At 46.0% G+C, this 25,000-nt stretch overlaps 1 protein-coding gene across 1 annotated transcript in view; it reads right to left on the bottom strand.

The window, feature by feature from the left end:
• Nucleotides 1-10,402: 10,402 nt before the first annotated feature.
• Nucleotides 10,403-25,000, bottom strand: part of adgrl1a (adhesion G protein-coupled receptor L1a) — a 128,290-nt gene continuing 113,692 nt past the window's right edge. The window contains 9 exon segments of the mRNA XM_042085250.1: nt 10,403-11,452; nt 11,782-11,799; nt 14,912-15,034; nt 17,688-17,784; nt 18,966-19,124; nt 19,521-19,689; nt 23,516-23,607; nt 23,925-23,991; nt 24,800-25,000. The exon segment at nt 24,800-25,000 is cut by the window's right edge and continues 20 nt beyond it. Coding sequence (XP_041941184.1) covers nt 10,413-11,452; nt 11,782-11,799; nt 14,912-15,034; nt 17,688-17,784; nt 18,966-19,124; nt 19,521-19,689; nt 23,516-23,607; nt 23,925-23,991; nt 24,800-25,000 — 1,966 coding nt within the window. The 3' untranslated portion in view covers nt 10,403-10,412.

Below are 25,000 nucleotides of genomic sequence, written 5' to 3' on the forward strand. Positions count from 1 at the left end.
TGCGTGTGGTGACCAATGGATAATGCTGCCTGAGTGGGAGAGAGTGCTTGCATGGGGTGTCTTTCTGCTTTTTTATTCAGCTTCTCTTTGAGTTTTTATTGTGAACTCTGGGCAAAAAACGCCTCTGGAGAGAATGATTACGCCATCTCCATATGCATACGCAGTTCAAAAGAGCACATGCAGAGAAAAAGAAAGAGAAAAGAAACACACACACACACATACACACACACGCACGCACACACACACACACACACGCACACACACACACACACACACACACACACACACATTACAAAACACACACACACATTACAAAAGGCTTATATTCAGTTGCTCCTCTTGGTGCACTTGGAGGGAACATGCATCAGTGTGGTTAGATATGTGGGCTTTCAGGAATAAATCAAACAAACAAACACACATTACCATTTCAAGAGGTCGTTTCATTTTCAGGGAGATGGGTACTTTTCCAGTGCATGGGCTGGACTGTTGAGTGGTTCACTATGAGTGAAGTGTGAGTGTACACATGTTTGTTGTGAAACTAATGCAAATGCACCAATATAACCTGGGGCAGTACAAAGAAACAGATAGGCTTTCTGTCACTAACCACAAAATATACTTGAAACAATATTAAAACGATACGTGCAGTTCTAGAACCATAACATAAGCTATTAATATGTTATGACACACTATGGAATATTTAATATTTTACTTTACTTGACGGGTGAGTTCATAACACATTCATAGCAGCTGTCATAAACTGCACATAAAGCATTCATGACTGTTTCGTGAGACATGACTCAACATTCATACCAAACCTTTCATGAATGTGGAAGACAGAACGACAAGAACTTGTCAAAATAAAAGTCCAAAGTCGCAAAGTAACATTGCAGTTTTTGGTCCAAACCTCCTACATGTCACATGTCATCATGTCACATCTGAGTCAATGGGCTACTCCAGTGCCAAAAAGACAGAACATGGTCAAGCAAATACTTTTTGCTTCATAAAAATGTATTTGTTTTAGGATGTAACCTTTGCAGATGATTTTTAATATTTTGCTACTGGGAATGTCCAATCGTTCCAGGTTACACAAATATGTGTCAGCTGAATGCAGGCTAGTTTACCTCCCAGTGTTAAACTCAGTGATTACGAATACTTCACAACTTGTATAGTAAAGTGACATTCGATGTAGACTTCATAAGATATTCATGCAATATTTACAAAGGCTGGAGAGATTGAATTAATGGTATCTAGGTTACACAAATACAATGTTGGACTTTTATTTTGACAAGTTGTTGTCGTTCTGTCTTCCACATTAATGAAAGGTTTGGTATGAATGTTGAGTCATGTCTCATGAAACAGTCATGAATGCTTTATGTGCAGTTTATGACAGCTGTTATAAATGTGTTATGAACTCACCCGTCAAGTAAAGTGTTACCAATATTTCTGTAATTCATGTACTGTAAAATAATATAATGAAAACTAAAGTTAAGAGTTTGATTATTTAAGTGTGATACAGTATAATGCAAAAGTCTGACATATCACAAAGTAACAACAGTGAACTGAGTTGACCCAACCCCCAACCCTTCACTAGAAAAAAATATGAGAATGTAGAAATATGCTGGTCTGTCGTGTCCTTGCTGTATATTGCACACCGCAGTAAAAAGCAGGGACTATACAAGGCTTTTTATATGTGTTCAAGGTGGGAATAGTGCACTATACTATAAGTATAAGCACTATTAAGGTGGGAATAATGCACTTTTAAGTATAAGCAGTATTAAGTTGGGAAGGGTGGTTATTGTTGTTCTACCTCTGAGCCGGCAGAGGTAGTGGTGGCATCATGATGGAACAGCTTTGTTGTGCAGAATGGTAGCTGACCCAACCAAAGCAGAGCTGTGGTGTTTACAGAACACGGAAAACTGACAGGTAATTAGCATTTTCTGCACGATGCCCACCAACTCATTGCTTTTTAAAGTACAGGCTTGTTCATTTATTATGACCGCCGTGCAGCGAAGCGGCGGTCATATAGGTTTAGTCAGATAATTTTTTTTTTTTTCTTTTTTTTCTTTTTCGCATGCCCAAATTTCCGTCAATTATTCCCGGGACACTGAAAGACCGGGGTACACGAAACTTGGTGGGCATGTAACCCCACATGGATAGCATGGAACCATCGTTTTGATCTGTAGCCCCCCCCGCTGGACTGGACCCCCCGAAAGGAGGGTAGGGCAGACACAGTTTTCTGTGAATATCTCAAAAACTGTAGGGTTTAGGAGGACCATTTTTTTTTGTATGTTGATCTCAAGGGGCCATGTCAACCCATTCCATAACCACTCATTTCATGTATAGCGCCACCTAGTTAAACACAAAAAAGTAAAAATGAGGTGTTGTAATTGAAGGTATCTGTGACCTAACATAGTCAAAACTGCACGAAATTGTAAGTGTAGGATCATTATGACACCCTCTGTATGCACGCCAAGTTTTGTGGAATTCCGTTCATGGGGGGCCACACAATAAATTAATTTATGTTACTATACCCCAACTGGCCTGTAGGTGGCTGGAGACAGTTTTCTGTGAATATCTCGAGAACCGTAGGGCCTAGGAGGTCCACCTTTTTTATGTATGTTGGTCTTAAGGGGGCATGTCAACCCATCCCATTACCACTTATTTCATGTATAGCGCCACCTAGTTAAAAATCAAAAAGCAAAACATTAGGTGTTTTCATCACAATATCTCTGGCTGACAAGGTCAAAACTGCACGAAATAAAAAGTGTAGGATCATTATGACACCCTTCGAATGCATGCCAAGTTTTGTGTACTTTCGTTCATGGGGGGCCTTACAATAAAATAATTTATGTGTACATTTAGTGACGTACACCAACAAGGATTCCCGGGACACTAAAAGACCGGGGTACACAAAACTTGGTGGGCATGTACCCCCACATGGATAGCATGGAACTGTCATTTCAAAATTATGCTATGATGACTCATCAGCTGGCTATTAATAATTATGGACAATTTTCTCCTTGTTCATGTGATCATACCGTGTCTTCGTGCATCTCCTCACACATCTCAAAATGTTTTTAATCTTAGACAGTCAAGGTCAAGGTCTCTGTTGGGCCCTGTTTGGTTCCTTGCCATATTGACAACGATGACAGATTAAGTAAATGAGCTGAGTCACGGAGCCTGTAACTCTCTTACATTGTGACTTCAAGTGCCATTCTAATGCGATTTACTGAGCTGGAAATATTTGAGTTCTGAGTGGTCTCAAATGCGTTGTTATAGATCAAACTAGGCACTAGTAGGCTACATGCACTGAAACGCTACGCCGCTACGATGTGTAAAAGGACACGCTAAGGTGTCATTATGCCACCTTTGTTTGGCTCAGTACAAACAAACAAAGGCAGCATTTATGGGGTATTCTTAACTGCCATTACTGTGGGATCTCTGTTGCACCTAAGTGACTAGCAGGCATGGTGCAGCAAGAGAGCAGCTCTTAGGAGGTTTGTAAACAGCAATATGTCTGGCCTGTCTTGTTCCCTGTGCCTACACTGCTGTTGAATATTCTATGAATGAGTCACAGAGGAAAGATTGGTACTTGAGGAAACAAGAAAGACATTTTGTCTCGGTAATGGGAGTCTTTTTCCACATGCTTTGTGATTTTTTTTCCTCCAACAAAAGGTTTTCCACTGAACTTTGATTTTGTTTCTTTTTGTTTCCGTATTTTGTGCAGTTAGGCTACCATAATATAACCTCAAAAACAGATGCAGAGAAAACAGTACCATTAGCCAGGAAATAAAGACTAAACCCAAATTACAGACATCGACATGCACACACTCAGATACACACACATGCACACGCACACAACCATTCCACATAAACACACAAAGACTGGAGATTTTTAAAGTCGTTTTTTAATTATTAATATGTGCTGACACAGGGTCATTCTGACCTGCAATGACGCAAATGCTTACAGAAAAACAACCCCTTTGGACCATACTGCTGTCAAAGAAACAGTTATGATAAAATAAAATCAAACACAGATAAAAAAGGAAACTGTAAGGTTGAATAGTAACCTTGTCATTACAAAGTGTGTATCAGAGCATCATAAACAGATTTTTATTTTATTTAAAAAAAAAAGCAAATGTCAGCTGTAGAAAAAACAAAGGTGAAGAGAAGGTGATCTGCAAAGAACCCCTCGCATGGCACAAAAACATCTCAGCGCTTCTGACGACAACCAGCCTCCCATCTACCCTGTTCTGTAGGCCTACCCTCCTCACTGCTCTGCTCCAATACTGCCTGCTCATAATGCTGTATAAACACATGCTGAGACTGTCACCCCATAACACCCCCCCCCCCCCCATTCCAACCCTATCACCCTGATACCCCTCCCCCATCCCTGTACATTCCAGTGAGTTCTTGAATACCACCCCCACCACCACCAACCCCTAGCTGGACCCTTCCTCCTTCAGATTCATTCATGTAAGAGAGAGGGCAGGCCAATGCAACCCTGTCCATCCCTACCAGCTACTGGCCCAGACGGTCCAGTGACTGCTCCACACGTTTCAGCCCCAACTTGGCAGACAGTTCCTCTCCTTGGGTGGGGCAAATGTGGCCCCCTACATGCAGTAGCAGAACGAGGGGTTGACCTAGGATATGCTAAAGCAACACAGCAGGCATGCCAAAGGTAACAATGGATCCGGTCAAAACTGGCCTCCCACAAAAGAAAAGAAACAGAACGTTTTTGAACATGTAAACATATTTCCCCCCACTAACTCACTCTCTCTATCTCTCAAGACCTCAACATCCACCTCACTTTACACTGTGTGTATAGAAACCATCCAAAGTGGCAGTTCATCGTTGGAATAGTCAGATTGTTTCTGCGTGTCTAAAGGTGTACATACTGTACTGTTGTGGTTCAGCACCACACTATCCATGTGTCGTCCGGGGTTAACAGACTCACACTCTTAAAACAAATGTGTTGAAAACAACACAACTTGCATTGTTTTTAACATATCTCTGTGTCCAGATAGAGACAACACAGTTTGTGTTGTTTCCTTTTTTTGTTTATTTGTTACACAATATTTGTTGAAAACAACACAACTTGCGTTGTTTTTTTAACACATCTCTGAGTCCAGATAGGGACAACACATTCGTTTTAACAGTGTACAGATTCACCTTAGAAGACCATCATCCCAACCAACACAGCCAGCCTCATCACCACTACAGCCCAGTGCAGAAGCCTCATCACCACTACAGCCCAGTACAGAAGCCTCATCACCACTACAGCCCAGTGCAGAAGCCTCTCCCTATGGATACATACCCACTGGGCTCGTTAGACACAAGAGGTCAACGCAACTAAAAGATAAAACAGCACAAACCTCGTCACTGAGTTTGTCATACTCCTATATGTACGTTTTCTTTATACTCTATTATATAGGTACTGTATACAGTCATGGGGACATGTAACAACAGAGCGATACCAAAATAGTACTACTTTTATTTACTGTTTACAGTTCAGCTTTTTAATATTTCTTTAAAAAAAAGGGTCTCTACAAGAACGTGAAATTGTCATTCATTCTACACCTCAGAGTCTCGCTGGTTAGCGTAAATCTAACAATGCTAATGCCAGCGGAGACATGGAGCGCGTCAGTCAGGATGACTCACCGTACAAAAGACTCCAACACCGGCGCGCTGTGAGACTACAACTGTGTGAGGTGAAACGAGTGATGTCTTTATGATTACAATCACTGCTTTCTGATAACCCCTCTGACTCCTTACAATGTAAGATGTAAAAAAAAAACACACACACACACACACAACAGCAACACATGATTATACCCTTATCTCCACATCAAGCACAGTCTGTGTGCTCATGGAGCCTCACCCAGCTGGGTTTCAATGCCTGCGGCCAGTTATCATGTTATTTTACTGACACCTCTACAGTACTGTATTTACCCTGTGAAATAAATGTTGGAAACTGAACGCAAAACAGCACAAAACAACACTGCCACTAATAGAGTGTGTCAGTGTATGTTCTAACACTCACTCTGGTAGGGCTGATGCACTGTAGAGTGTGTGTGTGTGTGTGTGTGTGTGTGTGTGTGTGTGTGTGTGTGCGCATATCTGAGGGTGAACTGCGGGTCGACGGGCTGTCAGATGACTGGCGCGAGCAGTGCCATGTGATACTGCCAGCAGGGTGCAGAGCGGGTAAGGGGAGGCTGCTCTCGAGATGACCCCAAGTGGGAGGGCTAGGTGGCCCCTGTGGACCTCACCACCACCACTGGTGTTAGGCGTCCAAGGCCGACAGGAGAGGAGGGCTGGGCTGCTGCTGTCTGTTGGGACTCAGCCCACCACACTAACTCACTCAGTGGCTAAGGTTACAGGACTGTGCAGGGGAAGACCAGAAAGAGGCCAGCAGAGAAGAGAAAAAGGGCCAACAGTGAGGTAGAAAAACAGAGGAGGAGAAAGAGAGAGGGAGAAAGAGAGAGAGGGTGTCACAGAAAGTGGATGGGAAGGAGCAATGGGGGGGGGGATGACTGAGAGAAGATTGGGTAGGGAAGGAGAAAAAAAAGTGAGTGCGAGAGAGAAAAATGAGCAGTCTCTGCAATTTTACAATTTTACCACACAGCACTGCGCGACAGCTTTGTGTGTTATTATACTAATCAGAGGTTGCCTGGAGGATTTCCGAATAGGGAGTTCTCTCCCTTTGAGCCGGCTGCGCGTGGTCCTGCCATGCTTTAGGCTGTATAATCACTATCATTACTAGCACAGACTAGCACTGCACCTCATTACTGTATCAATGTGCTGTAAACAAAAGCCTTTGACAAATTAAAACAGAACCGCTTGCCTAATACGGCGCAGCTACAGCTTCGGGGGAAGATACCGCGAAATAAATCGAAAGTGGGATTACACTGAGCGGCGAAATGTGTGACAGCAAGTGAAAGAGGGAAAAAGAAGGAAGAGAGGAGGTTGTGTATAGAGACACACAACGTGACGCACATTCTTGCTCTCCAGAGACAGAGGTCCGTAAACAGGCTACGTCCCCAGGGCAGCCACAGGCTCAGCCCCAAAGATAAGCCGCTCTCACCCACACCTCGTCTGGGGTGTCTGGGGACCGGGCGCTGGGAGCAGTGGCGGCCTTCATTTGCACCGCCGTCCTTGGGAGGATTACCGGAGCGCTATAACAGATCCCAGACTGATAAAAGAATACATTCAAATTGTCAACCGACTGTCCATGGCTGCGATACACAGCTTGACTGATACGTTCGCTTGGATCACTTGGAGCCTTGGAAGATACACGAGCCGAGGAAGGTTTCCAGGTGAAAAACACTTCATAAACACCAACAGACAGAAAGACAGACAGAAAACCCCTTGCTGTGCATCAGAGCTGAGAGCTCTTTTCTGATGCACACACTAGCCCATTGCACACTTGTCCTTCAAAAACATGTTTCCATGTTCTTTCTTGCAGACTCCCCCGTAGCCTAGCTGTCCCAGAGGGCAAGAGTGGAAGCGAGAAAGACTTATCATAACTGAGACGGTTACGGAAACATACCAAAGCACTTCCTTTGACACTGAGCTGCGCGGTGGTGCCCTACTGGCCATGACCGACTTCTGTGCAGTGCTCTGGCCTTACACACTAGGCTACACAATTGATCTGAGGATGACGTGAGGACGCTCCACTGGCCTACATCAAAACACCTCTTCCCTGAAGCTATCCCATATCAGCCTTGCAGTCCAATCACAGAGAAAGAGATGTGAAGAGAAACAGAGGAGCAAAGCAAAGCATGTGCAAACGGCGAAATAAATAAGTCAACAAATAAATATGGATAGAAATGCTGTTTACCACGAGTGTGCATAAGGCTGTCTATTATACAGAGAAGAGGGATTGAACTCTCAGGCTGAATCACACTCATAATTGTCTCTTTGCAGCATGGAAAGATTCAATCGTCTCCACAACACTAAAAGTTCCAATCTAATAAAGATATCATTAAGTTCTGGATGCACATACTGATGGTTGGAACTTTGTTGAGCACTCATAGTACCTTTCCTAACACCAAAACTACCACTGAAGTAGTCACCTAAACCTATTTCCCCCTCAAGCATACAGTAATGTAGCCTAGTTACCTAAAGAACTGGAAAGGTGTCTGGGCTAGAGGTGGACACGGCCACCCAGTCACACACACACATGGTTTTACTAAGATTCAGTGCTAGACTAATGTGGATTCAATGCAGCCAATAAAAAACAGCCTCTGGAATGGAAATGTATTCAGTTCTCATCAAAAAAAAAACAACACACACACACACACTCCCCTCTGAACAAAGACACATCCATCCATACAGCATATTAAATTGTGGATACACTGTTGTTTCCGCCATTGATTAGAAGCTGACATGACTGATTAGAAACAGTCAAATGCAATTAAGGTTTTATTGTATAAATTATTCCTGTCCGTTTGGACCATTCATTGCACAGCAACATAGCCCGCCGTGTCATGTTGTCTGCTAGATTTGCTTTTGTCTATGGCATCTCTTCTACATCACCAGACTCACAGTCCCCATTATGGCTGCTGTCTAGTTACCCATGATGCATCACTGGACCCATGAGGCACAGTGTGACATTTATGATGTTTATACCCCTCTCTGGTTGAGTTCCCCCTTCCCTGGGAATGTCAAAGGTCCAACACTAACAACATGTCATGGATTATATTACATAAAATTGTGCAAGGGATTCTGCCCTTCATTTGTATGCAAAATCATTCTCTCTGTCTGTCTTCCCGAGTCTCTTTCTCTCTCCATCACTCAGACGCTGTCATTTACTAATAGGACACGCAAGGTTGAGAGAGAGAGAGAGAGAAAGAAAGGGAGGGGAAGGAAGGGAGAGATAGAGCGTCATTCAGGTCACAAACTCCAAAACATTTTTATTGTTTTCTTTTTTTTCCTTTTGAGTTTTCTTTGTTGCAGTACAAGAAATCCGTATTTCATAACTGTTCAGTTACTCTTTTTTTGTTGCTTTTGATGCACTGTTTTTCATTTTCTCTATTTACAGCGTAGGAGAAGAGTTACTTTGTCATGTGATTCCTATGTACAAGGTTAGGCTTGACTTACAGCAGGACTTGGGAGGGACGAGTGGACTCCTCGTCATAGTAACACATACAAGTCCACCTTTTATAAACATCTGTCAGTGAGCGAGGACTCAGTCGTACGCCTGCCTTCAACCTCAAACAACAAAATCAGGTAGAGAGGGAGAGAGTTCAGTCCTCTCTCTCAAATCCAGTCACTTTAAGTGAGGCGTTTGAAAATTCAAAGAAGCCAGGAACAAAACAACAACATCAACAATAACAAAAAAATAAAATGTTCATTCATTGCACTATGTGTCCCCGTGGGGGGTCAAACAGGGCGGGCAGGTGGGCGGGGCTGACCCCTGACCTCCCGGTTGGCATGGCGCTGGGCGTGGCCGAGGCGGTTCACTCCGTCATGGCTCTCAGAAATAAAAGGCAATTTGGCTGAGACAGCTCCTGCTACCTTTTCACTGAAGAGCAGTCCAGCATCCCCTCGGCATGGAGTCTCTGTTCACACCTTCTGATGTTCGATAACAAGCACTTCTGTCAGTGTGTGTGATTTGACTGTGAGTATGTGTGTATGTGTGTGCAGGTGTGAGAGGTGTGTGTGTGTGTGTGTGTGTGTGTGTGTGTGTGTGTGTGTGTGTGTGTGTGTGTGTGTGTGTGTGTGTGTGTTGATGTTCTAGTTCACGTTCTGGCTCAAAAAAAGTGTATTTTTGGCAACACTGAGGGGATTTTTTTTCCAGAAGGATCCTGTCTCTTTCCTCTCTCTTTACCTTATAATGGCATAACCCCCCTCCCCATCTCCACAGTTAACAGCTCTCATCAAATAATGGATGATGGGGGAAAAGAAAGAAAGAGAGAAAGATGGGGATAGGACATACAGGATTTAGGAGGGTAAAACTAAAATGTCCCGGGGGACTGAGATGAAGTGGAATGTCAAGGGGGATGACGAGAGAGAGAGAGAGAGAGAGAGAGAGAGAGAGAGCACTGTGGGTGTTGACCTGGAGGAGGAGGAGGGAGTGAGCCCAGTGGGGTTGTGTGCCAGCCCGTCCCAGCCCCCGGCTGTGGGGAGAGTAGGGGTGAGAGCTGCACACACGGCACAACTGCACATGGCGCTGCATGTCTCCCTCTTAACCCTCAGCTGTAGCTGGAACTTAACGAGGGGGGAAGAAGGCAATTGATGAAGAGGAAACGCGCACTGAGGAGTTGGGGATAAGAGAAAAGAGGGGAAGGACCTTAGTCCACCACCATCATCATCATCATCATCATCTTCATCATTATCTTCATCCAATTCAGCCCCCTCCCCCCTCCCAGCCCTCTGCTTCATCCTCCTCCTCCTCCTCTTCCTCATAGTCACAGGCTGGTGACCAACTGCATCTGTCCATCTCCGTTCTCGCCGTGTGACGGCTCCTGCCCTGGTGCTCCTCCGCCGTGTCCCCCCTCTCCGCTGGGCCGGCGCGGGGCGCTCGCCGCCGCCTGGTAGAAGGTCTGCATGGGCGCTCCGCGCGAGCCCAGCTGCGCCGGCCGGCCCGAGCCGTAGTAGAGCTCCTCGGGCGGCTGTGCCGAGCGTGGCACCACCTCCAGGGGCTCGGGGCTGCTGTCGGGATAGGGCGAGTCGCGCAGGTTGGTGATGCTGGTGTAGAGCGAGTCCCGCGCCGGCGAATCCGGGGCGCCGCTGCCGCTGTTGTTGCTGCCGCACCCTCCTCCGCCGCTGCCGCCACCGTGGCCGCCCTGGCTACTGCTCCCGGGGCCGGCGCTGTGGCCCAGGCTCTCGGTGAGGTCGGCCGCGTAGCTCTCGGACTCGTCCGGGTCGCTCTGGTAGAGCACGGACTGGGCGCGCTGCAGCAGGAGCGGCTCCTCCAGGGCCTTGTAGAGCAGCTCCACGTCCGGCGGCGTCCGCTGGCGACCCCCCCCGCCGCCGCACAGGTAGTCCTCGTCCTCCTCCAGGCCCAGCATGCCCGGCTCTGGGCCCATCATGCCCACGCCCATGCCCATGCCACCCCGCATGCCCCCACCGCCGTTGTGGGCGTGAGCATGCCTGGCTAGGCTGCCGTACACCAGCCGGTCTCCACCAGCACCTCCATGGCCTCCTCCTCCTCCTCCTCCTCCGCCGCGCAGGTTGTTGTGCACCAGCTCGGAGATGATCATCTTCTCGAAGGCCGCCGCGTCCGACAGGTTCCGCCGGATGCCGCCCAGCGTCTCGGAGCCGCGCGGGTTCAGCAGCGGCGGCGGGCTCTCGGGACCCCTGACCCCGCTGCCCAGGAAGTCACAGCTGCCGCCCGCTCCGCCGCCCGCCCCCGGCCCACTGCGGAGCGAGTAGCTGTTGTTAAAGTTGCCGTTGAGAGGGAGCGTCTCCATGCCACACGGGTCCCGGGTCTTCGCCAGCGTACTCTCTGTGCAAATCAAACAAGAAATCTCCATTAAGACGCTGTTATGCATCAGGGGCGTAAAAGGAAAAAAACAAACACTAGGATGCGGTGTGGTCTTTATCTCCGAGATCTATGGGCAGAGACAATGCTAAATTACCACTTGCTTGAGTTAGATTTATGACCGTGTGAATAAATCAATATTTCACAAGCTTAATAAATTAAGACATGCATTTACAGGGGGGAGAGCCTCATAAAAAAAAACTAAGGAAACAAGCTTAAATAAAGCAAGCTAGACACAAGTCATGAATGATTCAAGAAGAAAAAACGAAGAAGAAAGAGAAGAGGAGGCCTACTTGGATCTCGGAAAGTCCCTGGAGACAGCCGGCCAGGTAGAGAAAGAGGAGGAGGAGGAAGAGGAAGAGAGAGACACAAGGAGATAAGTGAGTCTCATTCAAGCGTCTAACCTCAGCAGCCCTCTGTGGAGTTCACACACTCTCACACCTCTCTGTTTTAGCAGCCCTCACTGCGCACACTACTGACACAAAGCACTCACACACACTCGCACACACACACACACACACACACACACACACACACACACACGCGCACACATATACGCACACTCACACGCACACGCACACCCACACACACATCATCTTAAACCAGTGAAAAGTTTCATGCTTCTACCTGCAACAACAACGTTCCAGAGCATAAACCCAGGCATTCCAAACATACTGTACAATGCCATTCCATTCTCCGTAGTGTGTCATCAAGATGAGTTTGAAGCAGTTATCTTTTTTCGTTTTTTACAATCACCTTGCTACTATTTTCAGAACCTTGATGTCATTTTTCACACAAAACTCAAAACGGTTATCACTTGTAACACAGGCTGTCTAATGTTCAAAACATTGCATTGTGCATTCACATCTTTAAAGAAATCTTGCACTTGCACAATCATCGGTTCAAAAACAAATTTACTGTGAAATACCATTGAAACATAACTATAGATCACCCACACACAAGCAACCGATAGTTTCACTGTGTCATTGTTCGTACAATCATTAAATATTGTACGTAGAACAAAATAGGTGATACAGGTTTCATTATGGTACAGAGATGTATTTACTGCATGTACAGTAAATACATCTCTGTAAAAGTACTGCACAAGTAGAAAAAATACTACTATGAATCATTGAGCAAAGTTTGTAATATATTGATGCTACAAACACTACAGTACAATCAAAACATAGGTTTATTTGAATCAAAGCAAAAATAATTAGCTATGAAATAGAAGATAAAAAATAAAAAATAAAATAAAAGACAGTACTGTAAAACTAATTGGTGACAATGAATCGTGTTACAGTATCTTGAAACGTTCATGATTTGCAGTAAACATGGAAGATTTTTTGTCTGTTTCCATACATCTATGCATTAAGAGTACAGTGTAATGCAACAGTTACTTATCATTTTGAGCAGTTGTAAGGAAATGAATAGACACTCATTTGAAATGTAATGTGTGAATTGCCTTTTGAAATAGTAGTACTTTGATGTTAAGTTGTGTCATATTGAACAGGTGATTTTTGATGAATGAACAAATGATCTAAGTTTTATGTGTATTGTATCCAAGCAATTGAGAAAAGGGTTAGAGTTTTGGAAAATGTGCATTTTAATCATAGGTTGTGAGTTTTGTGTCTTTTGTGTGATCAATTGTAAAACTGTAAGGTTACAATCACTGTACAATGTGTTCCTTTACATGTAACACTATGGCCATGGCATGCACTACATTGCATAAATGAACCCTCACAGATGACACATATTGGTGCAGCCAAACGTGTGGTGACGTGTGTTTCCTAAATGTGACTTGCAAACAGTGGAATCTAGCAGATTTGACTTCTAGACTTGACTTCCCATACAAATGGTGGCCCGTGAGCAGCACATAGCCTCATGGTTGTGGGTGAAATTTCTTGCATATATACATAATTTATATGTCGCCTGCTAAAGCGGCACTGATGTTTATTTTGCAACATGGCTCCCTGGCACAAGATATGTGGTGAATATTCTTTTTAATTTTCCCCACTTTTCTTTCTGCATGTTTTTCTCTGTTCTGCTATCAACACTTCAAGAGCCAGAGGTGTGTGTGTGTGTGTGTGAGAGAGAGAGAAAGAGAGAGAGAGAGAGAGAGAGAGAGAGAGAGAGTATGCAGGGTGTGTGTGCCCGTGAGTGAGTGACTTTGTGTGTGCATGTGAGTGCAAAAGTGTACGTGTGTGCGTCTCTCTTGCTCAGTGTGTGTGTGTGTGTGCACGCGCGTGCGCGCGTGTGTGTGTGTGTGTGTGTGGATTTGAAATTTTAATGCGTGGTTTGATTTTAATCAGCACTCTTTCGCCAGCCAGTGAGAGTAATTAGACATTCTAATGAAGCACTCTTGCCACTTCCTCTCTCTCATAACCCATCTAAAAATGTCTGCTCTCTCTCTCCATCTCCCTCTCTCTCTTTCCATCTCCCTCTCTCTCCCTCGCGCACTGCTGCCACTGTTGGCCATCAGAGCTGACGCATTATGCTGAGAGCAGAGCGCTTCAAATATTAACCAGAAATGCCGTCTTACATTTCAGCCCGGCCCACTGAAAGAGACGTTGCTCGTTTCACACATCTGCACAGGATACAGACATAGATGTGCACGCACAAACACACACACACACACATGTACATCCGTGCATCTGCACACACACACACACAAACACACACACACATGCACACACATATGCACACACACACATATGCACACACTCTTGTTCTGCCTCTGTCACGGCAGTCACACACACAGCATGCGTTCCTTCTCCTAGTGGGCCTGAGAATTAAGTGAGTAACAGCACTAGAAGTGCCTGAGTCCTGACACATATCAGCGAACCAGGAGTGTGAAGCTCTTTTTGTGAAACCTCTCAGTGTGTTTCTATTTCTATCTTTCTCTTTCTCTCTCTCTCTGTTTCACTCTCTCTCTTTCTTTCTCTCTCTCTCTGTTTCACTCTCTCTTTCTCTCTCTCTCTGTCACAGATGCCATTACTAATTGGTAACCTAAAATACAGTGGGAAGGTATAAAAAAAAGTGCGTCCAGATGGCTAGGCACTGTTTAAAAACCCCAAGAAAACGAGTTGACAGGAAGTAGGAGAAGAAGCGCACCAGCACAATAACAAACGCTCGCACGCGCGCGCACACACACACACACACACACACACACACACACACACACACACACACACACACACACACACACACACACACACACACACACACAGACTCCAACACGAATGTGGTAACAAGCAGACACAAAGAAGGGAACAAACATTCCTGACATGCTTTGATACTGTGTACGTACACAAACAACCACACACACATACACACACACACACGTCTGTGTGAAGTAAACCAAACGAGTGACTAACGTGACGAGCACAGTAAAGACACAAAGAGAGGTGTGTGTGTGTTTACCGGTGGAGTTGAAGACTCCAGGAGACGGGGGAGTGAAGCTCTCGGCAAGGAGTGTGTTGTAGGGAGAAGTGCCCGAGCGAGTCTGCAACACTGGGTTGGTCAGGAGGTGGTTCCCCATGGTGGCTGGGGGAGAGAGAGAGAGAGAGAGAGAGATTAAAATGGCATTTTTTATTGAAATTTAGATTTTCTCAAGGAAAACATACTACTGTCATTGTCAAAAAAACAAAGACAGAGAGAGAAAGAGAGAAAAAGGAATAAAGACAGAAAGAGAGAAAGGAATTAAGGAATAAAAAAAGAAGTAAAGAGAGAAAATGATAAAGAAAGAACGACAGAAGGAAAGAGACTGCAATCGCGTTTGTGAAACGCTGCCAGCAGCATAGGTTCATCCTGGTCAGCCCAGTAAAGCAAATCTGATTTTTGAATTTAACACAGAGGGCGAGTGACACAGCGAGACTGAGGAAAGAGAAAGAGCCTTTATCATGGTGGGCAAGACTGACACTTATGATTACAGATGTGTGAAGCCTTGTTACAATGGAGGACTGGTTTCACAATGCTGCATCGCTCTGGGGGGGGGGGGGGGGGGGGGGGGGTCAAACTGAAAAATGTAATCCACTGGTTATCAGCCTTGAGTTATATGGTGAAAAATCTGAGAGGAATAGCATTAAGTGTGCACTGCAAATGCACGGTAATCCTTGAATATGAAAAAGTATTTATTCGTCGTCTGACGAAGGACGAAGGTAATGCACTTAAAGCGTCGCTCTCGGGAAATGGCTTTGTGTCTTAAAACGGGGGCCGGCGATAGGTAATGCTAATATATACTATTATTCTGTCTGCGCGCGTCAGAGAGCGCACTCGTGAAAATAGGGTTCATTTCACAGTGAGATGGGATTGCTTCCAGTAGACAAATATGATTCAAAGAAATTGAACCCTCCAAATGTCCTTTAATGCACACGTATAGCTGCAGCCTGGAGCGGGCCAGCGAGAGGAAATGCCATGAAATTAAAAGTAGGACGGCATGACGGAGAGGGGTCTGAGGCGAAAAGTGACCTCGCCCGTCGCACGCCGGTCATCTATCAGCCACGGCCAACTTAGGAATTCATGTGTGATGCACACATGAACACACACACACACACACACACACGCACACACACACACACACACACAAACAGATACAAACTCTCCAAACACACAATTTTCCTCTCTCACATGTTTCCCTTTCCCAATTTCCCTCTCTCACAAACACACACATACGCTTTCAGACACATTCGGTATATACACAAAACCACTCTCGACACCTTTTATTTCTCTCTCTCTCTCTCACACACACACACACACACACACAGAGGAGCAGCACATAACAGCGCATAATCTCCTTCATTTCCTTATTTCACACTCACTCAAACACAGAAATCGCAGTATTTAATTTACATAAATATCTTTCAGGAGCATCTTGTCAGATTCCCTGAGTTTGAAATCAGAAAGAGACTCGGGACAGAAGGGAGGGGATGGGAGTCGGAGAGGAGCGGAGCGGTGGAGTCTCTCTCTCTCCTGCGGCATGTGCCTACCACCGCCTGTCTCCCGGACAGAAGCCTATTGTCTGGAGAGAACGCACAACAGAGAGAGAAAGCGCGAGAGAGAGAGAGAGAAAGCGAGAGAGAGAGAGAGAAGTTCATAACGGCGTGAAGTGTGGGAGATGAGAGAGATTTGAGATGGGCCTGATAATGACATTGCGTAGCTCTGAGATACATCTGGCTTTTTATTATGCCATCTCTCTCTCTCGCACGCGCGCACACATCTCCCGCCTGTCGTTGTCTTTCTGCCGTCGGGAGTGAAACTTCTCTTCATCAACCCCCCCCCCCCCCCCCCCCCCCTCCTCCTCCTCCTTTCAAATGAATGACCGAAGGGATTTTAATAGAAGAAAAGAGAGACAGAGAGAGAATGTGCACCATTCCTGTTTGCTTTTCCCTCGCCTCCCTCCCTTCTCTTATCCTCTTTCTCTCTCTCTCTCCCTCCCCCTCCCTCCCTCCTTCTGTGATTCAGATCTTCCCGCGACTCGTCTTCGGTGGCGGACGCTCCGGCTTGATTGAAATCCCCGGAAAGCGCCGATTTCTCTCCCGCGCCACGGACGCTCCCGTCACTCCCCTCAATTAGGCTAATTCCCCCCCGTTCCCTCGCGCGCTAATCACTTCATTAAAAACAAAATGGATGAAATTAGCATAGGCGCTGATGGTTGATTTAGCGGCCGCCTCTCTCTGTCATCCGCTAGCCCCCCTACACCCATACACCCCCCCCCCCCCCCCACACACACACACACGCGCGCACACACACACGCGCACACACACACACACACACACACACACATACACACGCACATGAGTATATGATGATGATCATGACCGCCGTGACAATGGCGGGCAATCATTCACTGGCTCGCTCAGGCTGAGGTGGAGCACCACATTATCAGCCTGCCACTGATGGCCTTTCAGAGAATAATCAGCAGCTTTCCAACACATCAGCTCTGTCATATGATGGAGAGAGACAGAGGGAGGGAGAGATGGAGAGAGAGAAAAAAAGAGAGATAGAGAGAGAGAAAGAGAGAGATAGAGGCGGGGAGAAGAGGGGCAAGCAACTTAAGAGAAATAGAGAGAGAAAAAGGAAAAGAGATGTGTGTGTATGTGTGTAAGAGAGAGAGAGAGAGCGAGAGAGAGAGAGAGATAGAGAGAGAGAGAGAGAGAGAGAGAGCGAGGGAGCAGGAGAGGAGAAGAGTAAACCTTACCACGGTTGAGCGTGGGGGTGCTGTTGATGTCTCCAGCCATGAAGGAGGACTCGGTCTGCTTTCGTACCGTGTCATTCCACATGCGCCGGATCCGGCTCTGTGGGAGCGTGAAGCGCGCGCGCGCACACACACACGCACACACACACACACACACACACACACACACACACACACACACACACACACACACACACACACACACAGGTAAGACTCACCCGACATGGCGTCACACACTCACAAACACACTGCTTCTTATTTCACACCTGCCTCTCTGCATCAGAACCACCCAGCTGCAGATTTCTGACACTTTAACAAATCCACTCCAGCCATTTGTAATCCGATCCATACGATCTACCTGTTTGTCCTGCACTGGGACCATGCACCGTTAAGCCCATGCCCAATTGGGATTGAATACAATTTCATATTGACCAAGAAAACACCGAAATTGTTCTTTTTTATCTATATCTCCAGAATAATGTATCTTCTTTTGTCTCATGTTTTCCAGGCAGACAAAAAACAATTGGTCAAATAAATATATGCTATACATCAAAATGAACGTTGACAGAGACGTATGAATCATTTTGGGCTTAACGGTTGGTTCAGGTCTGGTGGTGGTATATTGTACACATAGCAAGTGTTGTGTAAGACATGCACATTCCTATTCTGATGTGAGATGAATGTGTATATATCTGTGTGTCTTTGAGTGTGTATGCATGTGTGAGAGACTGTCCGTGGGCGTGTGTGTGTGTTTGCATGTGTGTTTCCGTGGGCGTGTGTGTGTAAGAATGAGACAGCGGCTCAGTGATATGTGTCAGGACTCTGGCATATCTAGTGTTCACTTAATTCTCAAGCCCACTTGGAGAAGGAACACATGCTGTGTGTGTGACAGGAGATGAAGAGTTTGTGAGTGTGTGTGTGTTCATGTGTGTGTGTGTATGTGTTCATGTGTGTGTGTGTATGTGTCCATGAGTGTGTGTGTGTGTGCGTGTGTGTGTGTGTATGTGTTAATGTGTGTGTGTGTATGTGTCCATGAGTGTGTGTGTGTGTGCGTGTGTGTGTGTGTATGTGTTCATGAGTGTGTGTGTGTGTGTGTGTGTGTGTGTGTGTGTGTCTGTGTGTGTGTGTGTGTGTGTGTGTATGTGTTCATGAGTGTGTGTGTGTGTGTGTGTGTGTGTGTGTGTGTGTGTATGTGTTCATGAGTGTGTGTGTGTGTGTGTGTGTGTGTGTGTGTGTGTGTGTGTGTGTGTGTGTCTACTCTAGTCTGTGCCCTGGGCTCACTTGTCTGTGAGCGGCGGCGTGTCGTGCCTGGCTGCTGCTGCTGTAGTAGCGGTTGTTGGCCCTCAGCGCCGAGTTCTTCAGGGAGCCGTGGGAGCTGGTGGTGGACGTGCGGCTGCAGCAGTACGAGTGGCGAAGACACTTGCTGTACTCCTTGTGCACCTGGACAGGTGGACACACACACACACACACACGAGCACGCATGCACACATTCACATAAACACACACACACACATACATTCAAGCGCACACACACACGCATACACATACATGCATACACACACACACACACACGTACGCACGCACACACATATACACACACACACATATACACACACACACACACACACCAACACAAAGTATTACAGTACACTCAACGTAATACACAAAGGAAATGTCCATATCCCTCAAGACGCCTCTATTACGCCTCTCACCGTGCTCACTCATGTGTAAATGATTTCATTATCTACAGCTCTACCCACACTGTAAACCCACACCCACATCCACACACACACACACACACACACACACACACACATACTAATGCGCTGAACACACCTTCTTCTGGAGCGCGCAGTGGAAGATGAATATGAACATGCCCTGGACAGCGTTGAAGGTGGTGAACAGGTAGGCCATGATGATGGTGTTCTCGTTGATGAAGAGGAGGCCAAAGGCCCAGGTGAGGCCCAGGAGGAAGAGCAGAGCGATTGCACCTAGAGCCCAGGACCTGTGGGGGAGGAGGAGGAGGAGAATATACGTCTGTCAGTGCAAGAACGAGGAGCATAAAACACACTTACACACATACACACACACACACACACACACACACACACACACACACAGACACACACACACACACTCACACACAAGCACACACATACACACACACACACACATAAACACACACACACACACACCATAATATGATGACAGCTGACTCAACAAAATATAAATATATATCCTAAATAATGCTCTATGATTTAAGTAGACACTGTCAACCAAGGTACACATTGCTGGAGAAACTAACAGTGCGTGTCTATCAATGACAAACTGTTAATGGGAAATAATGCTTACAAGTTTGCTATTTTTACATTCATTATTTTCCCATACAATTTTGGCAGCCATACTTTTAAATTGGTGGGGTATGTGTTGTCCAGGAGCTCTGTAGATTGAGCAAATGAGCTGGTATAAATTTAGACCCTGCAACTGTTTCTGACATACTGTAGAATAACCTAAAACGCAGACATATTTCACACCTAGAAAAGCCTCAACAAAATATATTAGCCAAGTAAGGACAACCGCAAAAGTGCGGGAGAAAAGGGAAAATCAATTTTCAATCATGCCTGTCCTGTTATTAACCTCTGGTACCGCTTTCAGGAGGACAGATCATTTGAAATTGATACAGTTGTTGTACGGCGAGTTTGGGTCTTGATAAGCGTATGATTTGTATGGTGAGTTTGGGTCTTGATAAGCGTATGATTTGTGAGCTGTTTTACTCCCACGCTGCTGGATGTGTCATTTGTGTTTAATGATCATCTTTCTCCAAATGCAATGGAAAACTCATGAGGGGTGGGGACAGTTTAATTTGTTCAGTTGATGAGTGAAGGTATTTCTCCTCTTGAATTACGAGGTATGGACACAAACATGGGTGTGGGCAGACGTGAGAATAGAGAGGGTCTGACCTTAGCAAGATTGGACAATTCAGCCTATTATCCAATTACAGATTCAAAAGTACAAAGACCAAATGAGTGATGCCAACAGGATATACACATGGGTAGACTAGCATTCTTCAGCAGAAGCGGAGGAGGGACACACAAGGCACACACACACACACACACACACACACACACACACACACACACACACACACACACACACACACACACACACACACACACACACAGCAAAACATCATAAGTAAAGAAAATAGATGTGAATATATAAAACTTATTATGGGACCCTATTGGTTTAACAGTGTTTATTGGCTTTAAAGTAAGTGCTTCATTTGTTTGTAGTGGGACATGGCTCTAGACAGTGATGACTATGAGGTAGGATAAATAAAGACTTAGCCTCTATTACTGTGCAGCATACACTTATTGATTCTCTGTTTCTGTTGTCAACAGATGCAAAACAAAGACCTCAAGAAGATGCAGAGAAGAGAGAAGAACAATTGCCCTTCAGAAATAAATTGTTTTTGAGACATCTCAATGTTATTGGCTAGCACAGACACACCAAGTCCTGCCAGAGCTACTCCATAGATAGGCAAGGAGTTGAACTTCCGCCAGTAAGCAGCTAGACTCTTTCTGTTTTAACTATAAGGAATATTTCAGCTGTCAAGAAACAAGTTTACATAGGCTGTTGAGAAGTGAGAAGTGAGTTTACATAGGCTGTTGAGAGTATCACAGCTAAAGCACAAGGGACATCATGGGCTGGAGTTATCAACCAATCAACCTAGGTAGGTGACATGTCATGTCTTGCGTTACTATGGTGATGGGTCAATATTGCTTTTTGGTGAGTGAGCCCTGTAACTGACCAATAGTGTGAAGTGCGGAGTACCAATCTTATTTTAGTACTTCCTGTGCTAAATGCACTGGCTTAGCAGCAGCCGTTGGACAGAGCTATCCTTTCTCTCCAGGTCTGCACAATACATCCACGGTGTACACTTATGGAGATGAATTTAAAGCAAAATCTTGACACTATGCACGCTGGTTATACCTATTATGACAGAAATACAAACAACAACAAACACAGCCATCTCCTCTGCTGCATCTTTCCTCTCAGCACACGGCCACACGTGAAGAGGGACCGGTCAGTTCCATCCGTGTGGAAGGCTCAATGCCCATCAAGCCACTTCAACTTGGGCCAGTACCTCTTCATAACAGTTGGAGTGCCATGCCAATCATGTCAAGACCTTACACCCCACCGATCAACTTTTTTGAAACCAAAGCAATCAGAACATTGTTGATTCTCTGACTTGTTGCGTGCACTTGATGCTTGACACCGTCCATCTAAAAGAAAATCTGTATCCAAGTGAAATCTGGACATTTTTCAATTATGCGCACAGTGTGGGTTATATTACGAGCATGCCAACTTGGGCAGACAGCATGTCGATACTTCACAGACAGAGATGGACAGGAAGTCAATGTCTGGCCATCGTCTGTGACTATCAGTGTTCCCTCGGCTGGCTCCTTTTCCCAGCAGTAAAGTGGACGGTGACTGGACCTTACTGCTCCCCTGCCCTGCACCGTCTCGTGTTACCTCACACTCAAACTCCTCAAACTCAAACTCACACACACACACACACACACACACACACACACACACACACACACACACACACACACATACGTGTACACACACACACACACACACACACACACACACACACACACACACACAAACAAACACACAATCACACATACTTTGTGAGTGGCAGGCTGATTCTCATGGGCAGTCTGAGCTGGAAATAATAAGCTGAAGCTGTGAAAATTCTGACAGCTCCAAGGCAAAGAAGATTTCTTCTTTTTGTTTTATTAATGCAATCCTTAACGAAATTCTTATGCCATGAATAATTACTCAGTCTAACTCTAAACAATGGCACGGTTAATTATTAATTTGTTTACAAACAAATGAGAACATCCTGAAATGTGCTATAGTGTTCTTATGCTAAAACCACTGAGCCCATGGGTTTAAGACCCAGTGCGCACAACTCATTTGTAATGTAAAATATGTATGTGAGAGTACTGGCACACCCTATTTGTAATGTAACTAACTTTGGGTAGAGGGAGAGAGAAGAGAGGGAATAATACACAGATTGTTGCAGTAGTTAGAGGGGTCAGCAGGTGGCTCAGTGTGTGTGTATACAGTATGTGCAGTGTGTGCAGTTGTAGATGGGAGAGAGGGACTAGGGATATTGCCTTCTCTGCATAGGCCCAATATAAACGTGGCATTGGGAATAGCTGGTTGTTCAGCAAACAGCCGCGTAATGCTGATATGCACGTGTGCTGCAGCTGAGACTCTGAATTTGTGCAGAGGAAGCAAACGCAGTCCACTCAGCTCATCATCTCAAACATCACCCCAACACACACACGCACACACACACACACATGGACACACACACAGTCCACTCAGCTCATCATCTCAAACATCACCCCAACACACGCACACACACACACACACATGGACACACACACAGTCCACTCAGCTCATCATCTCAAACATCACCCCAACACACACACACACACACACACACACTAGGACACACACACATGGGCACACACACAGTCCACTCAGCTCATCATCTCAAACATCACCCCAACACACACACACACACATATGGACACATACACAGTCCACTCAGCTCATCATCTCAAACATCACCCCAACACACACACACATGGGCACGCACACAGTCCACTCAGCTCATCTGCAGCCCATCTCCATCTCTTTCTTCCTGACAGCTCTTCCACTAGACCATTCTATTCCCACCTAACATTAGACCTTATTCCATGTATTAACCACACACATACACTCATGCACACACACAGGCTTACTTGATGTTGTCCAGGCGACTGGAGTCGGGCTTGAGGGCGGAGGAATTGCGCACCATCTTGTGCAACGTAATCATGAGGAACACCAGGTTGAGCTGCAGGACAGAGAGAGGGGTCAAACAAGGTCACACTGAGGTCAAGAGAGAGAGAAAGATAGAGAGGATGACAGAGAGAGAGAGAGAGAGAGAGAGAGAGAGAGAGAAAAGTATGAGAGGACAGAAGTGAGAGAAGATCATTATCAGAGGAGCAGGTCCCACTCTACATGACCAGACTCCTCTCCTCTCCGTTGTCATGCCAACAGGCAGAGTGAGTGGCTCTTAGCGGAGATGAGGAGCAGTGGATGGGGGGGGGGGGGCAGGGGAGGGAAGTGATGGAGTGATGGATAATAACTGAATGAGGAAGAGGATCATACCATGATGATGAAGGACACAGGGCCGATGAAGCTCCAGATGAAGTAGTTATCCACCCGCAGCCAGCACCTGTGGTGTAGACAGCAGATCAATAAGAGCCTCACACATATATGCACACACACACACACACACACACACACACACACACACACACACACACACACACACGCACACACGCACGCGCACACGTACATACGCGCGCACACGTACATACACGTACACACACACACACACACACACACACACACACACACACACACACACACACACACGCACACACGCACACACACACGCGCGCGCACACACGTACATACACGTACACACACACACACACACACACACCCACATGCAGACACACACCCACACACGCACACATACACATAATAAAACAAACATATACACAGCTATGCACACATTTTCTAGACCAACATACACACACACATTCAACATCACACAAACATATACACAGCCAAATATGCTGCCTTCTGTCCTTCTGTGACAAAAACTCCATAAGACAGCATAACTACAGGCTGTGTGCAGGGGGAGAACGGAGGTAGCGGAAAACCTTTTTATAGCATCAGCTAATCTCCAGGTCACAGGGGTCGTGCTTAGTATTCACAGCCACCGTGACCCACCCTTCCAGCATCTGTGTGTGTGTGTGTGTGTGTGTGTGTGTGTGTGTGTGGTGTGTGTGTGTGTGTGTGTGTGTGTGTGTGTGTGTGTGTGTGTATGCCTGTGTTGCCCAACCAGCTTGCTACAACTAGCTAGCTGGACTAGGTGACACCTAAACTTTCTTGGTGCCTTAGCTGCACTCGTTGATGACAGTGGAGATGCCCACACACAATCACACCCACACACATACACATGTGTCACGTACGCTTTCTTGGTGCCGTAGCTGCGGTAGTCGATGGCGGCGGAGATGCCCACCACGAGGGCGGGGAAGCAGTAGCCGCACAGGTAATAGTACTTCTTACGCGAGTACTCGCTCTCAAACACCTCCACCAGCATGAGGTAGAGCTGCACGCCCTCCAGGCACATCCACGAGAACGCCGCCAGGAAGAAGAAGTGCAGCAGGCCA

This window comes from Alosa sapidissima, chromosome 3, assembly GCF_018492685.1.
Source record: "Alosa sapidissima isolate fAloSap1 chromosome 3, fAloSap1.pri, whole genome shotgun sequence".
Taxonomy (NCBI): domain Eukaryota; kingdom Metazoa; phylum Chordata; class Actinopteri; order Clupeiformes; family Clupeidae; genus Alosa; species Alosa sapidissima.